Below are 26,134 nucleotides of genomic sequence, written 5' to 3'. Positions count from 1 at the left end.
GGGGGGGGGGGGGGGGGGGGACACTGTAGCTTTGTGGCTTTAAGAAATCTTCAGTGAATGGCAGGAGGGCACAATTGGATTTTGTATTTATTTTAGGTTACACTTAACTAAAGTTAAAGAAGAACTGTAAATGGTGTGACATATCATTGCTGCAGACATAAGCACATGGAGAATCGTGTACACGTGCGTGTGCGTGCGTGTGTGTGCGTGCGTGTGTGTGCTGGGCAGGAGAAGCTGAGGAATCGTGCCTGACAAGCACTGTTTTTAAGAGACCAGCTGAATTCGCAATTGTGACCAATGGCTGCTCCCAGTTACCACTTTACAAGAAAGTGATTGTAGCACCTTTTTTTTTTTCTGAGAAAGGAAACATTCTCAGAAAGGAAAGAAAAGGTCTTTTTGCTTTGTTATTTTCTGTTCTCAGGAGATACACAGCTTGTGGTTTTGAAAGTCTGAGCTGCCTATCACTAGATCCACCTTACCACTCCCGCTAGTGAAATGGACAGAGCTCTGTGTTTGGTATTGATCAGCCAGTGAGCAACTTTGTAAATGAGCGCCCCCTCCCCTGCATTGCCAGGAGTGGCACCAGGCATGGCCAGGGACCCCAAAGAGCTTAGGCTACAGAAACGGGGAGGAGGAGTGGGTTCACATCTTACACCACAGGCAAGATTCTCCCTTCCCTTAAGGTTCCTAGGGGAGACAAAGAACAGCAACATTTCCGGAAGCCATTCTGCTTGCTGGAGCAATTAAGCCAAAGGACAAAGCAGCTAAATGTTTGGAGAACCCAGAACATCTTCATCTAGGAGATGATCTTTTCCTGTTTTTGGAGAGTTATGATAAACTTCGGGCACATCGGGATCCTTAGGTGACCGCACCCGGAGGCCCTTCCCAGGTGGTTCCGAGGGCTTCTCAACCTCAGCGCGACTGACGTTGGGGCCTGGTAATTCTTTGTTGGGGGTGCTGTCCTGTGCGTTGTAGGGTGTCCAGCAGCATCCCTGACCCCTCTACGCATGGCAGGTGCGGAGAGCCTCAGAGGGGGGCGCTTATGAAAGGCATAGACTGGAGAACGGAACGGTTGTCTGCAGTCTTATGAGGAGAGCAGGTTGGCTGGCTCTCACACCACAAGCAGGTGCAGTGGGAGAGACTACCATGTCCTGGGCTCGTGTTCTCACCCCAAAACACGTCCATGGGTGAACATTATTTTATCTACGGATCAGAAAACAAAGGCTAATTCTTAAGGCCACCCAGACACTGTGTTAGCAGGTTGGGATCTGAACCAGGTCACACATGCTCTTTCTATTGCTATCACAAAGTACCAAACTCATGAGCAACTGTAGGATTTTCAACAGAACAAGGTAAAATGGGGTCACATGAGAAAGGGCCTAGATTATCAAAATGAGCAACTGGCTTTTTTAAATGCAAGTGACATCCTTCTCACTAACTTTGGACACTTTTTCATAGGCAGTAGATACTGGCTTTGAGCCAGAATGTCCATTTTAGGGGGAAAAATGTCCAGGGATAATTAAAAAGGCCCAGACAGTATGAAAGGATCACAAAGTCCTAGCAAAGCAACTAGTTATGGTCCAGTTAGAAGCTGAAAGATCTAAACGTGAAATTTTTAGAAGAGAAAAAGTAGAAATTCAGGGGATATTCCTTTTTTCTTATGTAATAAATGGCCCTACCAGAGGGACACCCAACCAGAAATTAAACTTGGGTGTATGTGCAAAGAACAGTGCTCTTCACTGAGAGACGTTTCCATTACATCATAATGTCAGCGATGATAAGAGGTCAAGTGGGATTCCCTGGGAGGCCATACTCGTTTAGAAAGTCCTATCACCTTTCACGCACTGACAATGTCTTCCCTTAGAAGAGTAGGTCCCAGGAAAAGAGGAGCTATTTTCTTGGGGGAGAAAGGGTGACCCTACTTGGGAAAAGGAGCTACGGCCAATGAGACCGGAGCAGATGGTGGCCATGGTCCACAGAGTGGCCTGCACGAGGAGGACACCTGATGCAGTGTCCACTGGAGCGGCCAGGACAGTGACCACGGCATCCCCCGTGATATTCTGGATGCGCCCTGTGGGGGCAGCTTTGCTTACAAGGGGAGCACCTCACCTCCCTGCAAGGCTGTCCCTGTGTCTTCCACCATCTTATTGTCCCAGCCACCTTGTACTTACTCCAGACCAAAATGCCAGTTTTCTGTAGCCCAAACCTTCACTGTCTCATGCTCCAGAGGTGACAGCATCTCTCCCAGTCCCTGAGCAGTGAGGAGCATGGGTAACAGACATTAAAAGGGAGGGTCCCTTCACATTTTTTTTTTTGGCAACAGGTATCCTAACTGCACTTGGACTTGGGTCCCAGCAATGTTTGGTTGGACATGGTACCGTAGGCTTAACAACTGTGAGTAAAGTGATTTGAGAATGTACAAATCGGGCACTAAAGTCGTCATAAAAAATTATTATCCTGCTTCTAATGCCAATGGAATTGTGACAATAAGTGCCAAGAGATTATTTAACAAATGTTCTGGTCAGGACGCAACAAAGCCAGAAATAATTAACGATGTTACATGCAAACAAACTGAACCACTAAGGAAAAAAAAGGCAACCATATTGGTGAAAATGAAAATCAAAACTCAAAGATCCCCAAAGTAATACAATCATAACCAGAAGAATGTCACATATCAAATTTCTGGAATGCAGCCAAAGCAGAAAAGCAAACAGAAGTGTGGTAACCTGTATATCTCTTGTATACATGGGAGATACCAGGAAACTGAGCAAAACTCCCTGAAATGGCCCAATACCATCTCCAGCTAAAGATGGAAGAAAGCTGTTGGGGGCTGGGTGGGGGACACAGGGGTGTAGTTATGGGAGGTTAGGAGGAAGAGCATAGTAAACAAGGGTAGGTTGTAGGCAGACTTAAATAGGGTGTCTTCCCCCCGGTGAGTGTTTCTGATAATTTAGAGTCATCCTTCTCTTCCTAGTACAGAGAGGGAAACTTACAAGGAACGTTCCCCTTATAAATGGAAATATTCCATACAAAAGGGTTATTTCTGTGTTCAGCGCTTCTCTCATTTCTTAAAAAGAACCAGCTCAAAATAATCCCTGTGCCCAAGAAGGATGTTTGGAGGGAGGGGGGCATTCTACAACCCTTCAATCCTTTTTTAAACACAGATTGGTTCTATTACTAGGGACGTTTAGTGCTTATACTTTTTTTTGCGCCTCAGTCCAATTCCAACAGTCTGCTTGAAAATGGGCACAAAGAAATTCAAAATTCAGAGACTTCCAAAAGCCTTTATAAGTCGGTCCTCTGTTGAGGTTTTTTAGGCACAGTGGGCTCGTGAAAGTGGTCTTCACTACATTTTCTTGTTTTATTGTTCAAAATACTCTGTGGCCCCAGCCCTTCTGCTTATCTCTAGCATCAGTGATCCAAATCTCTTTCTGACCTTTCTGGTCTTCAACGGTTTCCTCTGAACTCCCCCCAAGGGGTACCTCGTGATTCTTCCTTCTCCTCTACAGTATCTGCTTGTCAGCTTTATTTTTTCTTTTTCTTTTCTTTCTTTCTTTTTTTTTAAAGAGGGACACCTAATTAGTGAGCCCCATGGTTTGTAACCACTGAAAAAAATCAGCTCTTTTGTTCAGGAGTGACTGGGAGTAAACAAACTTACCTCCTTACAAAAGATTCACAATGGTAAGTGTGGTGAGGTGGTAAGCAAATGAGGGCTTCCGGGCCAGAACAAACAAGTGCATATCATCAGCAGAATTTTCTTGTCATATTTCTATAGTCTATCCTACATGTCTTCGGGAGCAATATGAAACAAAGTACGGAAGAGAGAGAGAGAAAGAACAAAGACAGACAGACAGACTTGGCTATGCACTGATTATTCTAGCTCATGATTCCAGCTAAAATAAAAGGCACAATTCTTACAACTGTCCCAGAAGGCCCCTCCTATAGGCTCCCTTCTTTCAAACAACCAGAGCAAAACCCAAAGCACCAAACCACCACCACATTCAGAACTGGCCTCAAAACTGCTGTTGCATAATACCACATCTAAGCCCACCTCTGTGGAGGGATTCAGGCAGTGTAGGGGCAGAAAATGTTTCGCTTCTTCCCTTCTAAGTTCATCTGCTGATGTCCTAATGACATTGACATAAAACAGATGAACAGGCGAAAAGCAAATATAATTTCCTATGTGCAGGAGCTCCATAAAAATATGAGAACCAAAGAAGTGATCAAAGCGAGCAGCTTTTATACCTTTTAGACAAACAATCCATCCGTGAAGAACTGACAAGACAAAGGCGTCTGGGCTTGGAGTGGTAAAGTAGTGAGGAAGGAACAAGGTTTGTCTATACAGCTTTTCTCTGCTGTGAATTCCTTACTGCTGGTGATAAGGATGCCTTCTACCTTCCTTGTGCAGAGAGGGTCCCTTTCACATAGAAAATTTATTTCCCCACTTTCAGGGGGACAAAGGAAGGTCGGAGTGTCCTCCTTATGCTGGCTGTTTCTCAAGTATCTTTAATTCAAAATAATCAATATGCCAAAAATGGCATACTCGGGGATGGTATATTCTTCTCTCCTCTAGTAGTCTTTAAACTAGCTCTTGGGCAAAAAAAAAAAAAAGAGAGAGAGAGAGAGAGAAAAAGAAAGGGACTTCTTTTCATTTGGATGTGTCAGATATAAAAAGGAAAACCTAAAAGTGTCCCTGCCTTGTCCCAGTTGGTACCAAGATGGGCTATGCTCACAACCTGGACATTCCACTTGGGACGGATAAAGGTAGAGAGACAGGTGATGGCGACCCTCCCTTAGGCCAACACGTGCCTGTGCTCAACCCCCATTTTTGTGGCTCCTTGGCTTGTTCCTATAAAAAAGTTGTTGTGACCTGAAGCATCATTTCAACAATCCAAATATGCTTTTCCCCACTCTCCCTCTCTAGCCCACCGGCCCCCAGAAGAGACCCTTTGATAACTAGCCAGTCTACTCTGAGCTGCTCCATTGGAAGCAGAGATCAGCCCTCACTCTTTCTTTGACTCCCAAGGTTTGTGGAGGGAGGGGGTGGTGAGGGAGGAGTAGGGAAGCATGACAATGTTGGTTCAACTTTAATTTCATTTTACTGATTATTAAAAACATGTATCTGACTAGATTACACGAAATAGATACATAAAAAGTTGCTTCTGAGCCATTGTGTCATTTTATAATTTAAACCCAAACATGTTCATCATAGAAGCCCCACACTTAATATGTCTCTTTTATCTCTTTTCTAAGGGGAGAAACTTGCAACACGATTCTGGAGAAACATCTGCATTGTTTATGGTTGATATTGATCAGAAAGGAAATCTAAAAGGAAAGATTGAATGTTGAGGAGACTTTATTTGTCAGAATTCTTTCAACTGCAAGAAACAGAAACCCAACTTAAGCAGAAATGAGAAAGAATTAACTCCTGAACTTGAGAATTCCAAGGGAATTCAGGCATGGCAGGATCGGAGATCGCCAACAATGTCATAGGGCTTTCTTATTCCTTTTAGCTCTTCCCCTCCTTCTCTGATTGTGCTCATCTGTCTAGCTCTTCATTTTTGGCAAGATTCTTTCTTGATTCTGACAAATTCTAAACTCGTGGAAAGAAAAAATGCTACCGTCCAATCTGCTTCTGAGAGAGAGTGTGTGTTGCGGTGGGGGGAGGGCACAGAGAATGAGAGAGAAGCATACAATTTTCCCCACTTAGACCAGCTGAAAACATTCTTGAATGATTCTGGCTTACCCATCCTGGCGCACAAGGCTGTGGTTGAATTTGTGCAAACCATACTGTGTTAGGACGGATCAAGCCTGGATCATGGACCATGGGATCCATATGTATACAAGAAGTAGTTTCGGGGCGCCTGGGTGGCTCAGTTGGCTAAGCGACTGCCTTTGGCTCAGGTCATGATCCTGGAGTCCTGGGATCGAGTCCCGCATCGGGTTCCCTGCTCGGCGGGGAGCCTGCTTCTCCCTCTGACCCTCTTCCCTCTCGTGCTCTCTCATTCTCTCTCTCTCAAATAAATAAATAAAATCTTAAAAAAAAAAAAAGAAGTAGTTTCCTAATGGAATCAAAAGAAGGATCAGACCCAAAGTGTAGTCCACCACAAACCTGGACCCTGTCAAGGAATAAGCAAAACTAGGAAGAAAACCATCACGTAAGGCCATCATGGCATATTGAATTTTGGAGTCAGCTAACCCTGTGTCAAATAGTATTGTATATTTGGGAAAGGTACTTCAACTCTCTGAAGCTCCACAAAATGTCCCTCAGAAGGGTGGTGTGAGGAGTTGGATGCTAAGTGCCTGGCACATAGTAGAGGCTCAACAAAATGTTAATCCCAATAGTCATCAGAAGTACCATTGGAGACACCAGGTGTCATTCTCTGTGACATGTTTATGTGTTTGTGCAAAATACCTACATTCAGTCAACCTTGCCCTGCTTTCTTTTCCTTTCTATGTTACAAAGAGCATCTACACTGCCTCCAGTGTGGTAGCCACTACTACCCTCTCCCCACAGCGGCCCACATTAAATGTCAGCTCTTTGTTCTTTTCCTGTAACAAAGCTTCCATGTTATATCTCTGTTCTTCTTTTTTTTTTTTTTGAAAGATTTTATTTATTTGACAGAGAGAGAGGGAGAGAGCATAAGCAGGGGGAACCACAGAGGGAGAGGGAGAAGCAGGCTCTCTGCTGAGCAGGGAGCCCATTGTGGGGCTCGATCCCAGGACCCTGGGATCATGACCTGAGCCAAAGGCAGACATCCAGCCGACTGAGCCACCCAGGCGCCCCTATATCTCTGTTCTGTCTCAGCTAGCCATCACACTGTAACTTAATCAACTGAGTTTACCCCTGCCTGCGAGTGTGTGAATAGAGTTGTTGGAGGTATTTTCATTAAAAACAAAGCAAAACAAAACCCTGCTCTTGCTGATATTGTGTACAATTACTATTTTGTTTCCTTTAATTCCAGAAAGGTATGTAGTTGTAGACTGATGGAGATGTTTTTGGAGCAACACAGTTTCCTAGAATCCCTAAAATGTTACTAGGTAGCTAATCACTATGCAGAAAGCCGGATCTAATTGAGACACAGGATTACATAATAGGCATCAAGGACCGTTCAAGTCAATAACAATCACAGAACCAAAGGTTTTTGGTGTCCAGTGACATGCTGTTCTCAAAACCTTGAGCCCACAATGACAAATGATAATCAAAAGATCCTGCCTCAGAGTTCAAGGTGAATAAGATTACGATAAGCTCACAACTAAGATCACCCTTTGTTTTGTTTCATCAGCATACTATAGGAATGCACGAACCACACAGAGTCAGACCACTTTTAAGTTTTTCATTATGGCAAAATGTACATATAGAGTTCACCATTCTTTAGTGTGCAATTCTGTGGCACAAAGTACCTTTGCATCGTTGTGCAACCCATCACACCACCCATCTTGAAAACTTGTTCATCTTCCCCAGCTGAAACTCTGCACCTATCCAAACCTAGCTTAATAATAAATGTTTCATACATGTGAAAATACATAGAATAATATCATGATTCTATCACACATGCACCCGCCACTCAACTTCCCGAAATTACAGTTTGTCACATGTGTTCCAGATCTCCTCCTCCTTCTTCTTTACTCTTTATTTCAAAGAAATGGAACATTTGTTGATACAACCAGACACCCTCTTGTGGTCCACTCAGGCCCATTTCACTATCTTCCACCCCCAAGGTAATCACTGTGTTCACAATTTCATAACATTTGTGCATAGCCATAAATAACACATAGTACTGTTTTGTGTGTTAGTGTATCTTTACTATGTCTAACTGGTATACCTATGGTGGGTATCCTTCTGCAGCTTTCCACCAACATTGCTTTGAAGACTCTTAATTCTAGGAAGCAAACTGAGGGTTGTTGGAGGGGAGGTAGGTGGGCAAATGGGGTAACTGGGTGATGGACATTAAGAAGGGCATGTGATGTAATGAGCATGGGTCTTATGTGCAACTGATGATTAACCGAACTCTACATCTGAAACTAATGATGTACTATAGGTTGGCTAATTGAATTTAAATTTAAAAAAGGGGAAAAAAGCATTGCTTTGAATTTTACCCCTGTCAGGACGCCCCCCAAATCTGGCATCAACCCTCATGGCCCTTTCCATCTCCTTTCTTGTCCTGATACTGATTAGTAGGTGTGTAGGACCAGAGTCCAGTGAAGAGTAAAGGGAAAGAAGCCATCTCTAGCCCTGTGCCTCCCTGGGTGATACCACAGAGAACAATGGATCAAGGGACCTAACGCTCATATCATGGAGTGCTAACGATGTTACCTAAAATCTCCCATTCTTTCTCATCTGAAGATCTGGGAACAAGGAATCCAAGCGAGATTTTTTTGTCTGGTTCCTGATTTTCAGCTGAGGGTGAGACTGAGAATGTGCTTGGTTCCCCCATAACAGAAGTACAAACAGCTCTAGCCAAAGGCCCACAGAGAAGGACACTACAGAGGAATCGGTCCTACCCCCTCGCCACCCCCAGCACCTCACCCCTCACCAAAGAACAACCACGCCACATCTGGAGAGAGGTCAGGGGATGGGATTTCAACTCCTGCTCTGTCTGCTTGACTGATAGATTTGCACAACTGCCCCTGAGCCTCTGCACTAGAGAAAAGTAGACTTGAGAAGAGGTGGTTTGGTGAGCACTGCCAGGTAGAGCAGGGCATGGATGCATGCTCCCGCTCCGGCTCCCATGCCCACGTGTGCACCGGCCACCAGAGGTTCTGGTTTCAAGAAGTAAGAATGATGGATCGGCATGCACCTGCAGGGCTGAGAGTAGACTGCGGCAGGAAGCTGAGCTGGGAGCTTCAGGTGCAGGGAACACAAGCATCGTAGGTACATGGTACAAGGCCCCCACTGCTCGTCAGTGGGAAAAATAGACAGATGTGAGCTCCTGGTAGGTAGGACGTGAAGGAGTCACCATTCACCCACCTGAGGCCCATGGGCAATGAGCGAGGACAGCAGTTGAGATGCCCCAGGGAGGGGGCTGCCACCACGTGCAGTCAAAGAGGTAGACATCTTTCATTTCTGTCTCTCACTGCTCTAACTAGGGTCAGAGAGACAAAGCAAGGGGACAGGTGCATGACAGCACCCTATGCCTACCTTCACTCCAGCCCCCGGAGGCTGGTCTCCCATATCCCCTGAGAGAGCAAAAGGAAAAGATAGGCTTTGAATCAAATGACTGACATTTTAATATGGACTAGAGCTGCGTCCTATAAACCCAAAGTTCCAAAAGTGACTATGAAGCTATAAAATCTAGCCAAATTATCATTAAGGGACCTTGTGGGAAAGGGGGCTCAGCATTGGGGGGAAAATGTTTGTACCACACTCATTGAGCTCAATGACCTGGGTGTCCCTGTCTTCCACCTGCTGCAACAGCCTCACATAGCGGTTGGGATGATAAAGTGAGATTTCATTTTCCACTTTTCCTTCCTTGATGAGACATCTCTAGAAAAGTCTTACAGCAAAATACCCACCCAATCATATAAGAAGCCCAAGGCTGCATGTTTCTGAGGCAAAAAAAGAGGAATGTAGGATCAGTGTGCCAATCTACTCTCCGCTGCATATTATTCAGCACTATAGGTTTTTCTTTAAATCTTCATTGAGGTATAGTTAACAAATAAAATTGTAAGATATTTAAAGTATACATGATGATTTGTTATACACCATGAAAGGATTTCTACCATTGACTTAATTAACACATCTATCACCTCATATATTTATCTATTTTTTTTTGGATGAAAACCTTTAAGTTGTAATGTCTTAGCAAATTTCTATTATACAATATGGTATTATCAACTACGGTCACCTGTTATACATTAGATACTTGGAAGTTATTCATCTTTTTTTAATTATTATTCTATTATTTTTTTCCACCATGATAAGTGTACTTTTTATTTTTTATTTAAATTCAATTAATTAACATGTAATGTATTGTTGGTTTCAGGCGTAGAGGTCACTAGTGATTTGTATTGCTTTGTGTCAAATCAATTCTATTTAGAAACCCTTCTAAATAGAAGAAAAAAATGCCAGGGCGCCCTCTGCAGGACACTTGGAGCAATCACGGGAGCCTCTTAGGCAGCCGCTGGCCTCACCGGAGTTTATGGGTTTGGGACATTCCCACTGCTCATCTGCTTGGGGTCTTAAAGAACTTCTAGGAACCCAAGCAAAGCACATCTTTTGGATTCTGTGTCTCGGGACACACCCTTGAGATGTGCGACAGGCACAGCTCCAGGGCTGGGCTGCCCTCTCCTCTCCCTGGAGCCCACTGTGCAAAGTCCTGAAGGAATACTAGGTACTGCAGCAGTAGAACAGAAATCTGCTTCCCGTTTGATATTTGTCCTTCAAACCCCAATCTCAAAGTATGGATACAAATAAAGTCAGGCCATATTATCCTTACCCTGCTTGGAAGCCATTATGTAGATTCACAGATCAAACTTGGACAGGAAGGAGACTGCGATCCAATGTCACTGATGCCCCTGAGCCCCATGTTCCCATTACTCATTCATTTGGCAGACCCCTGGGACGGCCCTGTAGGGGCCGGCACCATGCAGGGGCGGGGGGGGGGGGGGAGGGCGCTCAACTTTAGACAAGGCAAGGGCTGCACCCGCTCTTGTCGGCGTTGAGAGATACGATGCTTTATTTTCACCTTGAATAAGATAGACAAAGCCTGTCTCTCATTCACAAAGTCCTCTGTGGGGGTTTTCAAAGCTAGCTGGTAATGCTTGAAACATAAAAGTTGGAAAACTGAGTAGGGAATTGATTTTCAAGCATGGAGGTTAGGGGCTAATTTCTAGCTCTTGTCCACCCACCCTCAATAAGGTATTTGGTTTTGTTGATTTATTCCAGCAGACATTGAATGCCTACTAAGGAGACCTTCGCAGTGCCTCAAACATCTCTTCCCAAGAACATCTGTGCCCTAGGGCACCTGGCTGGTTCAGTTGGAAGAGCACGCAACTCTTGATCTTGGGGTCATGAGTTTGTTGGGTGTTGAGATTACTAAAAAAAAAGTAAATAAACTTAAAAAAAAGAATATTTGTGCTCTATCAGTTGTGGTATAGGAAATGAAATCAAGAGGATGACATCAAAGCAGCACCAGGAACATCCTAAAACCCCAAACCCCCTCTTAGTTTGAGGGGCTCTCAATATCCCCATAGGGGAGCATCTCTCCTCTGCTGCCTGCCTGCTTCAATCACGGTCTCGGTCCTATTCCTCTCTGGGAAGAGAGGTCTTCCCCACTGGGCCATTAATACAAAAGACCCCAAAACACATTAGCCTCTTTTGTCCTGGGTGGGTTTTGTCATCACTGTTGTTAAAGTCACTCTATCAGAGTGGTTAGTGGGAAGCTGGATGTTTCTCCCTTTCCATGTGGAGCCTGGGCTTCTCCTCACCCTGTAGTGTGGCCCATCAGGTTTTCAAGATGTCCCCAACTGGATGGAGCAGTAGCAGAGCCAAACCTGCAGGAGCGCCCCAGCCACCACGACGAAACCCTGCTGGAGAAGAAGCCCTGATAGGAGTCACCAGGGACAGAGCATGCTCATCCAACAAGTGCACTAGAGGGAGACAGGCCTGGGAATTACACAATCACATCCCAGCACGGAGACGTGTGTTACTGGGTCCTGCCAGATCGAAAACATCCCCCCCCCCGTCCTGTCGATCATTTCTTCGAAATGTACAAAAACGTATAAAACAAGAAGTTTCCCATTGTCATTACCAACATAGGAACTCAAACATGAGCCTGAAATTCTTCACTGAGACACCTTAGACTATTTCACTTTCTGGCATCTTCAATCAACATAGTGTGAGTCACAACTAGTACAAGCTTTCTGGAGGGGAATTTGGAAGGATGTACCAGATGTCTTAATCTGGAAATTCTATTTCCAGTAATTTATCCAAGGAAATCGTCAGATGAATGCACCATGTTTGCCAAATTATAAATTGGAAACAACCTAAACATCCACAAATCGAGGATTAAATCAGGTACAATACATCCCATCCAGTGGAACACTACTATGCTACCATTAAAGTGATGTATGGTGACTCTAGTTCATAACACCTGTATTGCATATTTGAAAGTTGCTAAGAGAATAGATCCTAAAAGTTCTCATCACAAGAAAAAAATCATAACCACGTGTGGTGACAGACGTTGACTTATCGTGGTGATCATTTTACACTATATACACATATCAAATCATTATGTTGTACATCTGAAACTAATACAATGTTATATGTCCATTATACCTCAATAGAAAATGTAATTCTATGTTTCTTGGCTTAAAACTATGTCCGTGTTATATTGCTATGTTGGTATGTTAATATTTAAATGGAGAACAATCAGGTATGTATTGCAATATCAAATCTTTGTAAATATTCATATACACACTAAAAATATTGTTTTTAAATAATTTCCTGTCTTATGAGTTTTTCTAGTGAGCAGAGTCAAGAAAAGAAAAATCTGTCTATATTTTCAAAATAAAACAAAACAAAACGCCTCCTTCCCTAGCTTCATCCTACCCTATAGAACACTCAGTCTTTCTTTTTCCCTAGGCAAATTTGCTCAAGTGTCAGAGAGTTAGGTTTTGTTTATTTATTTATTTATTTATTTTTGAGAGAGAGAGAGAGAGAGAGAGTGAGTGAGAGCGTGAGCAGGGGGAGGGGCAGGGGCAGAAGAGAGAGAGAATCTCAAGCATACTCCCCACTGAGTGCAGATCCTGTCGCAGGGTTTGAACTCACAACTCTGAGATCATGACCTGAGCCGAAATCAAGAGTTGGACCCTTAACTGACTGAGCCACCTAGGAGCCCCGGGTTTTTGTTTTTTGGTTTTTTTTTAAATCTTCTTTTTAACTGCTTCATTTTTCAAACTTATTTTGGAGAAAATTTTAAACATATACAAAAATAAAGAAAATAGTATGCTGGACCCCCACGAACCTCATTCCTGGCCATCTTGTTTCATCAATTCTCCCACGCTCTCCACCTCTCCCAGCACTGGAGACAAATCTCAGATATCATGGTGTTTAATCCATAAGTGTTTCCGTATTATCATTTCTAAAACACAAGGACTCTTGGAAACATAACAATGTTACCATTGTCATGCCAAAAAAATTAACAGTAATGCTCCAAAATCATCAAACAGCCAATCAGAATTTCCCTGGGGCCATCTCTTACAACTGTGTTACCCAGGGTGGGTTACCTAATCTCTTATATCTTTAATTTCTTTATTTTAAAAAAGAAAATATAGGCTAGTTGAGAGTATTGAATGAGACAATATATTTAAAGAGGTTAGCACAGAATCTGGAACATTCTAAATATCATTAACTAGTAGCATTGGATGATTTGTGATGTTATACACTTTCTCACTCACTAGGCATTTGTAGGAATTAGCCATTATGTTTTACATTTCCTGCTCATTTCCTTTGGCCCTTTTTCTAGTGAGCATTAAGGATATCAATCCTTGGGGCGCCTGGGTGGCTCAGTTGGTTAAGCGACTGCCTTCGGCTCAGGTCATGATCCTGGAGTCCAGGGATTGAGTCCCATATCGGGCTCCTTGCTCAGCAGGGAGTCTGCTTCTCCCTCTGACCCTCTTCCCTCTTGTGCTCTCTATCTCTCATATAAATAAAATCTTAAAAAAAAAGGATATCAATCCTTAACTTCATACTTTTGCCCAGTTTTTCAGTTTATTCCATACTTTTTTATTTAACTTATGATTATGTAGTAAAATATGTCAACCTTTCTTTCATTTTGACTTATTATAAGATAAATCTATATTTTCTCATATTTTGTGTTTTCCTGGTTTTTTATTTGGCACATATAAACTTGGAGAAACACTCTTTAAATGAGCCCTGTAATCTATTCTTTCATTTAAAACACACACCCAAAATGTAATCATTCTCTAATTCATGAGCTTCTATTTTTTACAGAATCAGGTTTTTCTTACAGTAGAACTACTCTATAAATTAAGTTTATCAAGTATATAAGATAATTTTGGGTTCACCATGTTCACAGCAATACCAACAACCTGTTCTTGTCTAGGACTCAAAGTGCTTTTCAAATATACTGACAACCACCCTCACAAGGAAGTACTATTCTCACCTGGATTCTGGAGCTGAAACACTGTGGCTGATGGAACAGAGAAATTAGATCCCTTGAACCCATATTTTGCCTCTTTTTTCTCCTCTGCAAAGCGGATTAATGCATGTAAAGCATATAGAAGAATATCTGAAAGGTTGTAAGTGCTCCGCAAATGTTAACTAGCATCATCATCATCCTGAGCATTAATGCAGTAATGACAATAATAAGTGCAAAATAATAATTATAGTAAAAATGACAGTATAGTAAAAACAAGATTATTATTACAATATACTAAGAGCCAATGTTCATTGAAGTCTCACTAGGTGCCAATTGGCATTTTATTTGCTGGTTAGCTTGCAGCGAAGGTACTTTTATTACCCCCTTTTTACACATAAAGCAACTGAGGCACAGAGTTTGTGACTTGCCTGAAAAAATCACCAATTTTGCAATTGTATTCAATTAGTAGGTGGTGTGGTGCAGTGACTGCAGTCCAGGCAGTCTGAGGTCAGGGCCACCTTTCTGGAACCACCATGCTGAGACCCCTGGCTTGTGGACACAGAGGAAGGAGGACCTCCTGGCCCCCCTCACAACTCTTGGGCAGATTGCTGTAGTCTCGGCGGCCCAAGGGTTAGAAGCACGGTGACAGACAAAGAAAATGGCCCTACCTCAACCTTTCCCACGGCCTCAGAAAAAGAAAGATATTCTTGGCTTTAAGTTAAAGACCTTCCAAAAGCCACCGGTGTCCCTTTGCGTGCGCACCTGTGAACACCCATTTCTGCCTGGGAAGGTGGGCCGGGTGAGGGGCGGGATGGAGGGCATTGCCTCGGCCGCCAGCAGAGGGCGCCGTGGCGCCGTGAGGGGGCGGGGCACCTGCGTTGTCTCCTCTTTTTTTTTTTTTTTTTTTGGCTAAGTTAAGGCGTGAATTTCATTTTCTTCTGTGTCTCATGAGACGAAATGCTTTTCTATTTCTCAATACTTGTCACCCACGGGGCTGCTTTCTTTTCCTCTTGATGTAATCTTTTTACACAGGCAGGAAATGATGTTCATTTAAAACTGCTGTTGGGGAGACTTCTGCTGTCTTGTGGTCATCTAAAATAACAAACAAAGCTAATTGACCGGGAAGTTAGATAATAAAAGAAGAACCATAATAAGCTCTTGATAAAGCCTTGTTGATTAAAGAAAGCAGAATGTCGTGATGGACTGGGTCACCAGCAGTCTGGGAAGCTGGAGCTGTGTTTTTCAGATTGCTCTGGAAACACAGAAGTTGGTCATTAAATAGGTTGGTGGGCTGTGACCCGCATTTTGAAAAACTGAACCAGATTAGAACAAAATAGAATCGAACCCATAACAAAAAACGGGATTTCTTTCCCATTCTCCCTACGTGTGTGTGTGTGTGTGTGTGTGTGTGTGTGTGTGTACTGAGTTGCAGTGTAAAATGTAACTAACCCTATAGTTCGCAGTTTTCCAAAATATGAATGCCTTTGGTAGCAAATGCCAGTGCTTCACCTATAACCTCAGCTTGAGGACGCTAGGTTCTGCACCCCCTGGCCTGTCTTGCATGTGGCTCCATCTGGGGGGGTGAGACTAAGATGTGGGTCTTCGGGCTGGCCACATTTGATAGATGTGTTGAAAAATCATCCAGCCCACGTGCAAGACTCACACCTTAAAAATGTTTTCATTTTCTAGAAAAATGCTAACCAGAGTGGTGGTGGTGATGATTAGGGGGGAGGGCAAGTACATCCCGCTGATAACAGAAAGAGAAGGTGGGAAATCGAGAGCAATAAGGGGCAGAGAAATGAGGGAGTGACCACAAAACCATCACCATGAAACCTTTGGTCTCCAGGGTTCTCCGGGTAAGTTAAGGGACAACATGAATAAATCAAATAAAAGGGTAGGTGTCAGTGACTCAGATTAAGAAGTAATACAGCCACTGAGTAAGAGGGGGAAAAAGTTACTGTGCCTCATTCTCCCATTTTTCTATAACTATAATCACAGTTTGGGATTCACCCAATTTTTCAGTTGACACAACCACCAGGGGAGTGTCATCGAGCTATTTGGTGACAAACTGGTTACTTGGTTGTAGGAGAAAAGCGTTTTTAATTTCTAGATTCTTAAAAAATTTGTCATTTTCATCTGCATTCTAAACAAATAAAACTATGATTTATATTTCAAAATTGAGAATGAAATTGACTTGATGGACTTCTGAGATTTCCAAGACTTGCAGCTTAATGTCTCCTGGCAGACAGAGAGGGGAAGGGGGACACACACTGTTCGGGTGCAGGGTTCTGTGTAGGACTGAGCTTACCATGGCCCATGGTGATGCTCCACCAGCTCTCACCATGTCCAACTCCCCCCCAGGACTGAGCCGCTAGAAGCCCCACCACACAGCAAGAGATTGCTGTCACATAGGAGAGAAGGAACAGAGCAAAACACAGCATAAGCTGGAAAAACATTTTGGTGCAACGTCTTTCAGCTTGAGCCCGTTCTGGGCCTGAATTGGAAAAGATGTGCTTTCTCCTCTTCTGAGGTGGGAGGAGGTGAGGACTGAGTAGTCTCCCGAGGAAGACAAGAAAACCTGTATCTTGTAGTCCAAACCATCTGAAGGTGTATCCCTGTAGATTCCATTCTGGTTTTATTTTTAAGATATTATTTATTTATTTGAAAAGTGAGTGAGAGTGAGAGACATCACAGAGGACGAGGAAGAAGCAGACTCGCTGCTGAGCAGAGAGACTGACGCGGGGCTCGATCCCAGGATCCTGAGATCGTGACCTGAGCCGAAGGCAGTTGCCTAACCAACTGAGCCACCCAGGTGCCCTGATTCCATTCTGTTTTGTTATCTCTTCTCCTCCTGTAAAATCTTTTTGGTCCTTGCAGATGTCAGCCGTGCTCCTAGGAATTAGTCAACAGTAGTTAGGCCAGAGCATTCAAGGTGGGCAGTGGCAACTGTTGTTAATAAGAAAGCCCCTAAAGAAAGGTGACTCTGGAGGACAAGAGCCAGGGCTACGGGTCTCATTTCCTTTCTTAAGGGGAGAATCTCTCTCTCCCTGAGGACTAGGGTTTGACTTTTGTTAAAGTAAATGGCAAGGGTGCCTGGGAGGTCCAGTCATTTAAGCATCTGCCTTCAGCTCAAGTCATGATCCCAGGGTCCTGGGATCGAGTCCCACGTTGGGCTCCCTGCTCCACAGGGAGTCTGCTTCTCCCTCTGACCCTCCCCCTACTCATTCTCCCAATCCCTGTCTCTCTCTCTCTCTAATAAATAAATAAAATCTTAAAAAAAAAAAGCAAATGGCAGCACCCCTTCAAAGCTACCTGTGTATGGAAGAGAGAAGTGTTCCCATCCAGCAAGGAGCCCAGAAGAATTCCATCTGAGATGTGTGGCCTCCAGCCATTCAGACCTGATGTTCTGCAGCTGTGAGAACCAGCGTGACCCCCAGTCACTTATTCTAGACGTCATGGATTTGTCATTGATAGTCTTTATTCTAAGAGGGAAGCCAGGGAGGAATTTTCCACTTTCTTAATTTTCCAGACACAGCCCTGGATAAATCAACCAAACAAAGTATGTGTTGAAGGAAAGTTTATGAAAATATGAATCAGGATCAAGAGCCAAGGAAAGGTCAACGGACTGGGCCACAGCAGGCAGCTCTCTGAGTCACTGCGGGGCTCAGCAGGGGCAGAAGACACTGAGGGTCTGTGCCCCCCCAGCCCCCATGTAGGTCAGACAGCTCCTTGTAGCTCTGTGAGGCTGCCAAGCACTTTCACGTGTGTCTTTGTCTCGGTTGACCTTCTGGGAAAAGACCAGACCCTCCCGGGACCTTTATTTGATGTGACTCAGTCTTCACCCAGGACTTTCTCACGCGCAGACTCACGGTATTTGAGGGGAGAAACCAAAGGAAGTGGGTTCTGGGGTTGACTCAGTCATTAAGGAAGGTGAGCCAAAAGGTAACCGAGGGGTTCAACACCTATATTTCATCTTTCCTCTGACCCATTTGCCTCTCACCCTTGCCCTCAGGTCAGTCCTGTGCCCTCAAGTTATCCCAAGAGACCTGGGGCCTGCCTCCAAGGAATGGGGAGAGGGCCTCTTTTACATCACCAAGCCCCGCTGGGGAGACATGAGAGAATGGGTGGTGACCTTCAGCTTTCATATAATCTGCCTTTTTGTCCATTATCCATGGACATCTAAATCTTCTTTCTTATGCACACTTAGACATGAGTCCATCAGCTGGCAAATAAACCTTACCTTCTAACCACCATTTCAGTGGCAATTCAATTACTTATATCTTTACCAGATTGTATCCCTTTATTCCATTAAAAACTCATGGAAATTAACAATGGAAATGCTCAAAGTAGTAAACTAATAATAATAAAATGGAAAATGAGATGGGTATCACCGAGTATTCAAAATGACAAATATTTAGTATGAGGCTTAATGCTCCTTGATCTCTAACAGCTTAATTATGGGTCTAAATGCCGAGATTAAATGCTAAAGAACACCTACAAAACAGTGAAAGTGCACATTTTGGAGACCGCATTATGAATAAAATGGAGGGAGCTCAGTGGAACTCCAGCAACCCTTCCCTGAAATCTCCATTAGGAATCAGCCCATTCTCTGACATGAGTCATTAACGGTTTCTCCATTTTGGGCCAAGGGCTGTCTACACAAATGCTACTTCAAGCCCTTCTCTCCCACCACCACCCCCCAACCAAAGAGCGCCTCTGATCCGCTGCTACAGAAATTCTGGAAGGCTCTGAGGGAAGCAGTCTTCAACGCAAATTGTCAATTCTCATTTTAGGAGTGTTCGGGTGAAATTATGGCAAGAAGTGAACAATCCCCAGTGCCATAGCAGGGTGCTTGAAATCACAGCTGCTGAGTGTCTAAGGGGGAAGGGAACATGATCTAAGAGGCGGGAGGACGGGTTTGAGGCCAGGGGCGGGGTAACAGCGCTATCCTCCAGAGGCCCAGGAGGAGGATAGGATTGTCAATTGGGTCTTCCCAGTTCAGGTACTTCCTTCAAGTACTCTTCTGGCCTGGGCTACTGTGTGGTAGAATGAGTACGGCTGAAGCTTATTCCTGGCACTCATCTCCCAGGACGAGGCTTCAAAGCTCCTTGAGCTCCCCACCATCAAGACCAAGCAGCAAGCAAGCAAAGAAATCAAAGTCTCCATCGGAGCAGATATTCCTGTGGGATCTACCCAGCAGATATACCCAGGAGATCAGGAAGGCTGGGGGTCCCTGCGTATGTGGAAGAGGACACCAGCCAGCAGACAGGGCAGCATGGTTTGGAAAATTACTCGAGCCGAGAGCCCACAGCACGGGGCACAGTCATAGATCCATCGATGCCAATACGGAGCACCCTGTCTCCAGGGGCATTTTGTGTGTGTGTGACTTTAAGAAGCTAGTAAAAAACTTAGGATTCTCCAAAAACCATGAGCTGCCTACTGCAAAACATTCAGTGCCAATGGATTTTTTTTTCCCTTTCAATTGAACTTTTTCCCCTGAATATCATGACCAGAGTTCTTTCAAGTGTGTCCAATCTGTCCATAAATAGCAACCACTTATCATGCCCATACTCACTTATGTCATCTTTTTCCTCACGTCATCCCCGAATGATGACAAGCTCAGAGAGGTTGACCTGCTTCTCAAAGGCCCCACAGTTAGTGGAAAAGTCAAGTTTCAAATACAAGCTCTTCCCCACTAGGCAGAGCCCTGGACTCCCAGGTCCCCAAGTGGTAATGAGGCTCCAGGCAAGAGGTAAAATTCAGTTAACTCCAATGCTTTGTGTTAGATGTGACAAAGCTGTCCCAGGAAAGGACATAGCCTCCTTCATTGACCTCTCTCATCTAAAACCTCTAGCCATTCAGATGGATCCATTCAAGAACGGTAAAACTTACTGAAGAAATTCTTAATCCTGAATGTTAAATTTCGTATGAACTAAATGCTAAAGTTTTGCTTACTGCTAGGCAGAAACAAGACCAAACAAAAAATGTGTGTGATCCTGAAAAAGCCCAAAGTAAATCGAGGGAAATCACTCAGAAGCCCTGACTGTGTAATTCTAGAAGCCCCTTCTCAGATTTCTAGAAGTTAGTTCCATTGAGTGGCTGGTGTCACAGGACTGAGGGGGTCAGAAAAGTTGTCGTAGGATGAGCCACGGCACAGTGAGAAGACAGGAGACATCTGTCCCAGCTCTGCCACCAAGTATCGAGCATCTTTAGTTTACTCCCTTCACACTTCTGGCCCCTATCTGACTAGGATCTGTTTCCCATTTTTTTTTTTTTTTTTTTTTTTTTTACATCCTGGTGCATGCACAGGTAAGGCCTACGGCTCCAGACACGCCATGAGGAAATATCTCAGGAGTAACAGTCCTCGGAGACCTGCAGCTCATTTGTGGCAGACCAGTAAGGCAGCCCTGGGCTAGATGATGACTAAAATACCATGAAAATCCCAAGTCTGTGTTCCTTTCCAAACAACTTTCAGGAGGACCCCAGAATGGCTCACTCGGCACGTTTATCACTGGACCTCTACACAGAATCATATAAAATTCCGAGATCACATCTTATACGTACAGAAATGAAAGTCCCTCTAGGGAAGGGGTCTTTTTCCCATGGCCTGGGGACCTTCTGTAAGGTCCCTTTGAGGAACTTGAAAAACTCAAGTCAACCTTCTCAAAATTCGGGCCAAAATTTTGTACGTACATTTTTTCTAGGGAGATATCCACATTGCTCCTCAAATTATCAGAAAGGGCCACTGTTTAAAAGGACAGAACTTACTGGGATAAGACAAGTTTCATCCATCTTTGAAGACATGTGGCTGTATTGTACAAATCCTGATTCAGAGCACTTGGTCTGTCACTAGGAGAGTATATTCAAGCCTGAGAACACCAGCTCCGTGTCCAAACATATGAAAGGCCAGAACCTTGAGAAAAGGAGCCTCTTGTAGAGGACACAAAACATATTTAGTAACAATAAAATTGCAATATGCTGATATAATTCATTCATGTTATTGCACTGATAATACACCTTTACACACTTTAAGACAAAAAGAAACAGAGGGCACATGTTGGAGGGGAAGGAAGGTTTTGGCTTAAAAAATCATTCCAATTAAGAAATTCGCCAACAGTATTGGTCTCCTATAAGTCACAGATTTTCAGAAAATACCTTTACCTCTGATGGATTGGCTTTCTTTTTTTCTGACAGCCTCAACTTGTGTTGTGTGGATACAGTCATTTATTTATAAAAGGTTAGTCACTGAATGATCCTGGAGAATCTCTTTCTAAAATTCATAGGCAACTGGCACAGCCTGACAAAAGGACACATCCCAGGGTCTCACCCGATCTCCTGACTCATGGGGCTGCTCTGCCTTTCTTCACTCTCTGGAGAGAAAGGGCTTGGAAGGAAGGGGAAGGCTGTAGGGGATGGGCTCCCCATAGGACACAGTGAAGGGCAAAGTGCCCCTCTGATGTCTGTGGCCATAGAGCCTTCCCCAGCATCAATGGCAATCTCCAGGTACCAAGCAGAGGAGAGAAAACTCAGGGGTGAGAGGAACAGAATGAGGAACACATCAGCCACCATCACTTCGCTCCTGGGTGCACCAAGAGAAGCAGCTTCCTTTACTTAAACTGGCAAATTCTCCATGAAGAATCATGACTCCCACGCTGGAGACAGAAACCGAGAGGCAAAGAATTCACAAACATCTGATTAGAAAGATCCTCATGAGCTTCTTATTTCTGTCGGTCGTCTCTCGTCACCAAAATAAAATCGATACCTGCTACCGTTCACCCAGGGAAGAAAGAAAGAAGGGAGGGAAGACTCCATAAGAAGAATGAAACAAAAAGCAAATACTACACATGAATCTGAAGGACCTATGGCTAACTGGAATAAGCCAGGCACAAAAGGGCAAACCCTGTAGGATTCCACTTACATGAGGTGCCTGGAGGAGCCGAAATCATAGACACAGAAAGTAGAACATTGCCAGAGGCTGTGGGCAGGGGAGGGGGGGGGTAGTGTTTAACAGGGAGAGAGTTCCACTTGGGAAAGATGACAAAGTCCCACCAGACGCTTTACGCTATCGGCAGCCCAGGAAGGACACAGAGCCACCTGGTCCTTTTCCCTGCCCCCCATACACTCTCTTCCTCCCTGCATGCCGGGGTCCCTATTCTCACCCCTCCTGCTTCTCCTCCACCCCTGTCCTGTCCTGCCCACTGGCTGACCCCCTTCCAGCCCCCATGGACTCTTCATTAGGGCCACTATCATGAGATACCACAGGCCGAGTGGCTTACAAACAACAGAAATTTATTTCTCACAGCTGTGGAGACAAGAAGTCTGAGAACAGGTGCCTTCGTGGTCAGGTGAGGACCTTTTTTCAGATCACAGACTTCTTGCTGTGTCCTCACATGGCCGAAGCGGCAAGGGACTTCTTGGGGTATCTTCTACGAGAATACTAATCCTATTCAGGAGGTCTCCACCCTTCCGACCTGTTCACCTCTGGAAGGCCCCACCTCCCAATACCATGACACTGGGTGTTAGGACTGCAACATGTGAATTTGGGGCCCACAAACATTCTGACCCCAGCAGGCCACTTGTTAGGGCTTGATGTCATCAGCCACAGAACGAGAGACTTGGACTCTATCCAAGCTCCTCAGGTGGGGGTCTTTGCAAGTAGTGAGGAGTTTACAGCTAATTTTGAGCATCAAAAGTCCTTGCCCCTTGTTAAATCATAAATGGACTTGTGACAAGGGGACGCTGGCTAACCGAAAGATTACTTTGTTTTACATGGACTAGAATCACATCATCTTGGTGTGCTGTTTCTCTCACATGTTGCTCAGAATCCCAGCCTTCTTGGCCAGTTGGAAAACCAGGTGAATTGTTACTTATTTTGATTTGACAAATCAAGTCTTTCAAGGCTGGGGCCCAACAGGATGGTGGTTAATGGGCAATCTCAGCGGGGCCACACTTGGTCTCCAATGGTCTGTGTGACCACTCAGTGGCTTCCAGTATGAGTGTGCTAAGATTGTGGTCACGATAAAAGTGTGGTTCTCCTTGCCAGCCCTCCCCAAGCCCACAGGTTGCCTCCTGCCATCCTCTGACTTCCATCTCTGGCCCCACGGGTGCCACACCATGCACCAAACTTCTTGACAACTCAACTGCCGCTCTACAATCCTCTGTGTCCCATTCCCCAGGGGCTCACATGCTACACCTGCTCTGTGTTCAGGGAGTGTTCATCAGAGCCCATAAGTGAATGAGGGCCTTCTGGAAGGGTGACAGCTTTCCCTAGAGAAGGAGCTCTGATCAAAACAAGCAGCAAACAGAGGACCTGTAGCAACGAGTACACAAGGGCAAGCTTCAAGCCGACTGCCCAAATGCCATGCATCCTTGTCCAACCATGAGCCACCCCATGCGGACAATGCCATCACGGGTGACCAACCCCACACTGGCCCCTCCCTAGCCAGCCGGGAGGTGTCAGGACGTGTGCTTCGGCAGCTGGGCAGAAGAAGATGGTGGAGGCCTTTTGGGTGGCATGTGATACCTCACTTGTTTCCAGAACTTGGACTTTGCACACTGTGACTGCTCTGTGAAATCCCCACTCCACTGGATGGCCCCATGCTTCTGCTTGATGTACTGAATTGACTCCGGCGTGGCCGCATAGTCCTTGACTTTCTCCAGTTCAATCAGGATGACCTTCATCCCATCCTGGATGAGCGCATTGTAGACTGCAATTTGTTCTTCCGACATGTTCTTTAACAAGTCAAAGCTCAGGGATTCAGGAACTAAGATGATGATCAGTCTCCTGCATAGCTTGATGTTTTCGTCAATGACATTGGCCACTGCTGCAAATAAAGAAGATGCAGACTGTCTCAGGAGTGAAAGAGCCTAGATTGATCTCTGAGAATATTAGAAATGGGCCCTGGATAAAGGCAACGTGGACTTTAAAATAAATGTGACTTAGGAATGGGTAACAAAAGTGATTTTTTTAACATTCATCCTATCTTCTGTGAAGCCTTCCTGATTTTCCCTGAAAAATTGGTCCTTTGTGTTCCTAAGTCATATTTTTTGGTAGTTAGTTGCTGATAGGTCACTTTCCTTAGCCCACTGGCTGCACCCACAGACCGTGAGCTTCCCAGAACAAGGGTCTTATCATGTGCCTAACTTTTATATCCTCCTTATTCTTAGAATATAACAATACACTGTGACCTCCCCAAGTTCATGTTCTTCTTCCCTTTGGCTTATTTTTCTATTTCTCGTGCCTAGAATATTATAAGGCACATAGCAGGTGCTCAATAAATACTTGCTGAATAAGTGAGTGAAAGAATATGCTTATGAAATTTGAAGTCTTCCACACATTTATGGCGAGCACTAGATCAGAGTTTCAGTTCCTCATGGAGGCTGATCCTATAACTTGAAAAGAGGCAGGCTGAGATGTAGCTGTTGCTCACCACAGATATGGGCAACCAACAAATCCAAAGTACTCAGCAACCTTTTCAAATGACCCAGAGCAGGCCACTACCAAATACTGTAAAGTAGTAATCTTGGTTTCCTCTTGACTAGTGCAGGACGTTTATTTCAAATTTCAGCCATTTGCTGTATAGCGTTCCAAGAAAGAAAACATGTAGGTCAAGAGGGAAACTTTATCTGTTGAATGTCTAATATGCGCTAAGCTCCATATTGGTCCCCACTCAGGTTTTACCTCATTTCATTCTGTCACCCGAGTTAAGGAAGTGTTCTCCTCCCCATTTGACAGATAAGACAGCTGAGGTTCAGGGATGTTGCCTTCATTGCCCAAAGCTACACTCTTGTTCAAAGGGAGACGTAAATAAATAAATCCTCTTTTATTTATGTAGGAGAAGCCCGGGCAGTTAAGGTTTATAAAATCATCTTTAAACATAAGCTGATTTACATATTCGAACTGATGGAGCATACTCAGCAGGTAGTCTCAAGGGCGTGAGGGCAAATGACCTCTTTTCTCCATTTGGTCCCTTGGCCAAGGCTGTCATCAGCCAACTGCTCGTGTTACTCATAGTGAGAGTCACGTAATTTCAACCAGGAATACCGGTTATCCTGTTACAGGAATGAGCCCCAGAGAGAAGAGAGCTGGTTCTAATTCGGCTCCGGGGCTGTGAGCTGAGGAGGTACAAGACTCCCCGTAGTTCCTTGGGGAAAGCAAGCAGTTCCTCCCACCCCACCACTTCTAAAGTGAAAGAAAGAGACTTCCTTTTCCTTTTTATCTGCGGCTTTTACGCTTCACTGAAAACATACCTTGTCCAGGAAATTCATCCCTGCCAAATATAAATAATTTGTATCCACACTGCCTCTCCAGCACCTCAGGCAGAATCTTCAATACCAGCGTGTCCACCTCATGGCTCTGGATTTCTCTCTGAGGCTTGGGGTATAAGACATAGGCATCATACAGCTTGCCATCTGAAAAGGAAATGGGATAAACTCATGGAATTATTCCTACCAAATTCTCTTATGTTAACAGAGCGAAAGTCTGACTTGCTACCGTGATGTCCTTTTCCCTTGGGGTCAATGACTTCAGAGTACCCAGTTGGCTCTCTGGGTGCCAAGCATTGCCACACTAGGCCTCTCATTCTCTCGACACTTTAAATATTTCACTTCATGCTCTTTTGCTTGCATAGTTTCTGAGGACAAGCTGAATGCAACTCACATCTTTGTTTCACGATAGGTAAGGTGTTTTTTTTTCCTCGGGCTTCTTTCAGGATTTTTTTTCCTTACCTTTGATTTTCTGCGGTTTGAAAATGATATGCCTAGATTTTTGGTTTTTTGTTTATCCTGCTCAGTATTCTCTGAGCTTCCTGGATTGTGGTTTGGTATCTGACATTAATTCGGGGAAATTCTTAGTCATTAGTGTTTCAGATACTTCTGTTCCTTTCTCTCTTTCTTCTCCTTTGGTATTCCCATTACACTTATGTTACACCTTCTGTGGTTGTCCCACACTCTTTGGATACTTTGTTCTTTTCTTCCTCACCCCGCCCCATCTTTGTTCCTTTCGCTTTACAGTTTTGGAGCTTTCTAGT

At 44.4% G+C, this 26,134-nt stretch overlaps 1 protein-coding gene across 1 annotated transcript in view; it reads right to left on the bottom strand.

The window, feature by feature from the left end:
* Nucleotides 1-22,387: 22,387 nt before the first annotated feature.
* Nucleotides 22,388-26,134, bottom strand: part of IL1RL2 (interleukin 1 receptor like 2) — a 38,696-nt gene continuing 34,949 nt past the window's right edge. Inside the window, exons 9-10 of the mRNA XM_027623862.1 lie at nucleotides 25,356-25,517; nucleotides 22,388-23,929 (exon numbers count right to left, since the gene is read on the bottom strand). Of these exons, the coding sequence (XP_027479663.1) occupies nucleotides 23,562-23,929; nucleotides 25,356-25,517 (530 nt within the window). The 3' untranslated portion in view covers nucleotides 22,388-23,561. The remainder of the gene's footprint in view (nucleotides 23,930-25,355; nucleotides 25,518-26,134) is intronic.

Source organism: Zalophus californianus, chromosome 8 (genome assembly GCF_009762305.2).
Source record: "Zalophus californianus isolate mZalCal1 chromosome 8, mZalCal1.pri.v2, whole genome shotgun sequence".
Classification (NCBI taxonomy): domain Eukaryota; kingdom Metazoa; phylum Chordata; class Mammalia; order Carnivora; family Otariidae; genus Zalophus; species Zalophus californianus.
The sequence above is the reverse complement of the archived record's forward strand: the minus strand, read 5'-3'. Positions and strand labels throughout refer to the sequence as shown.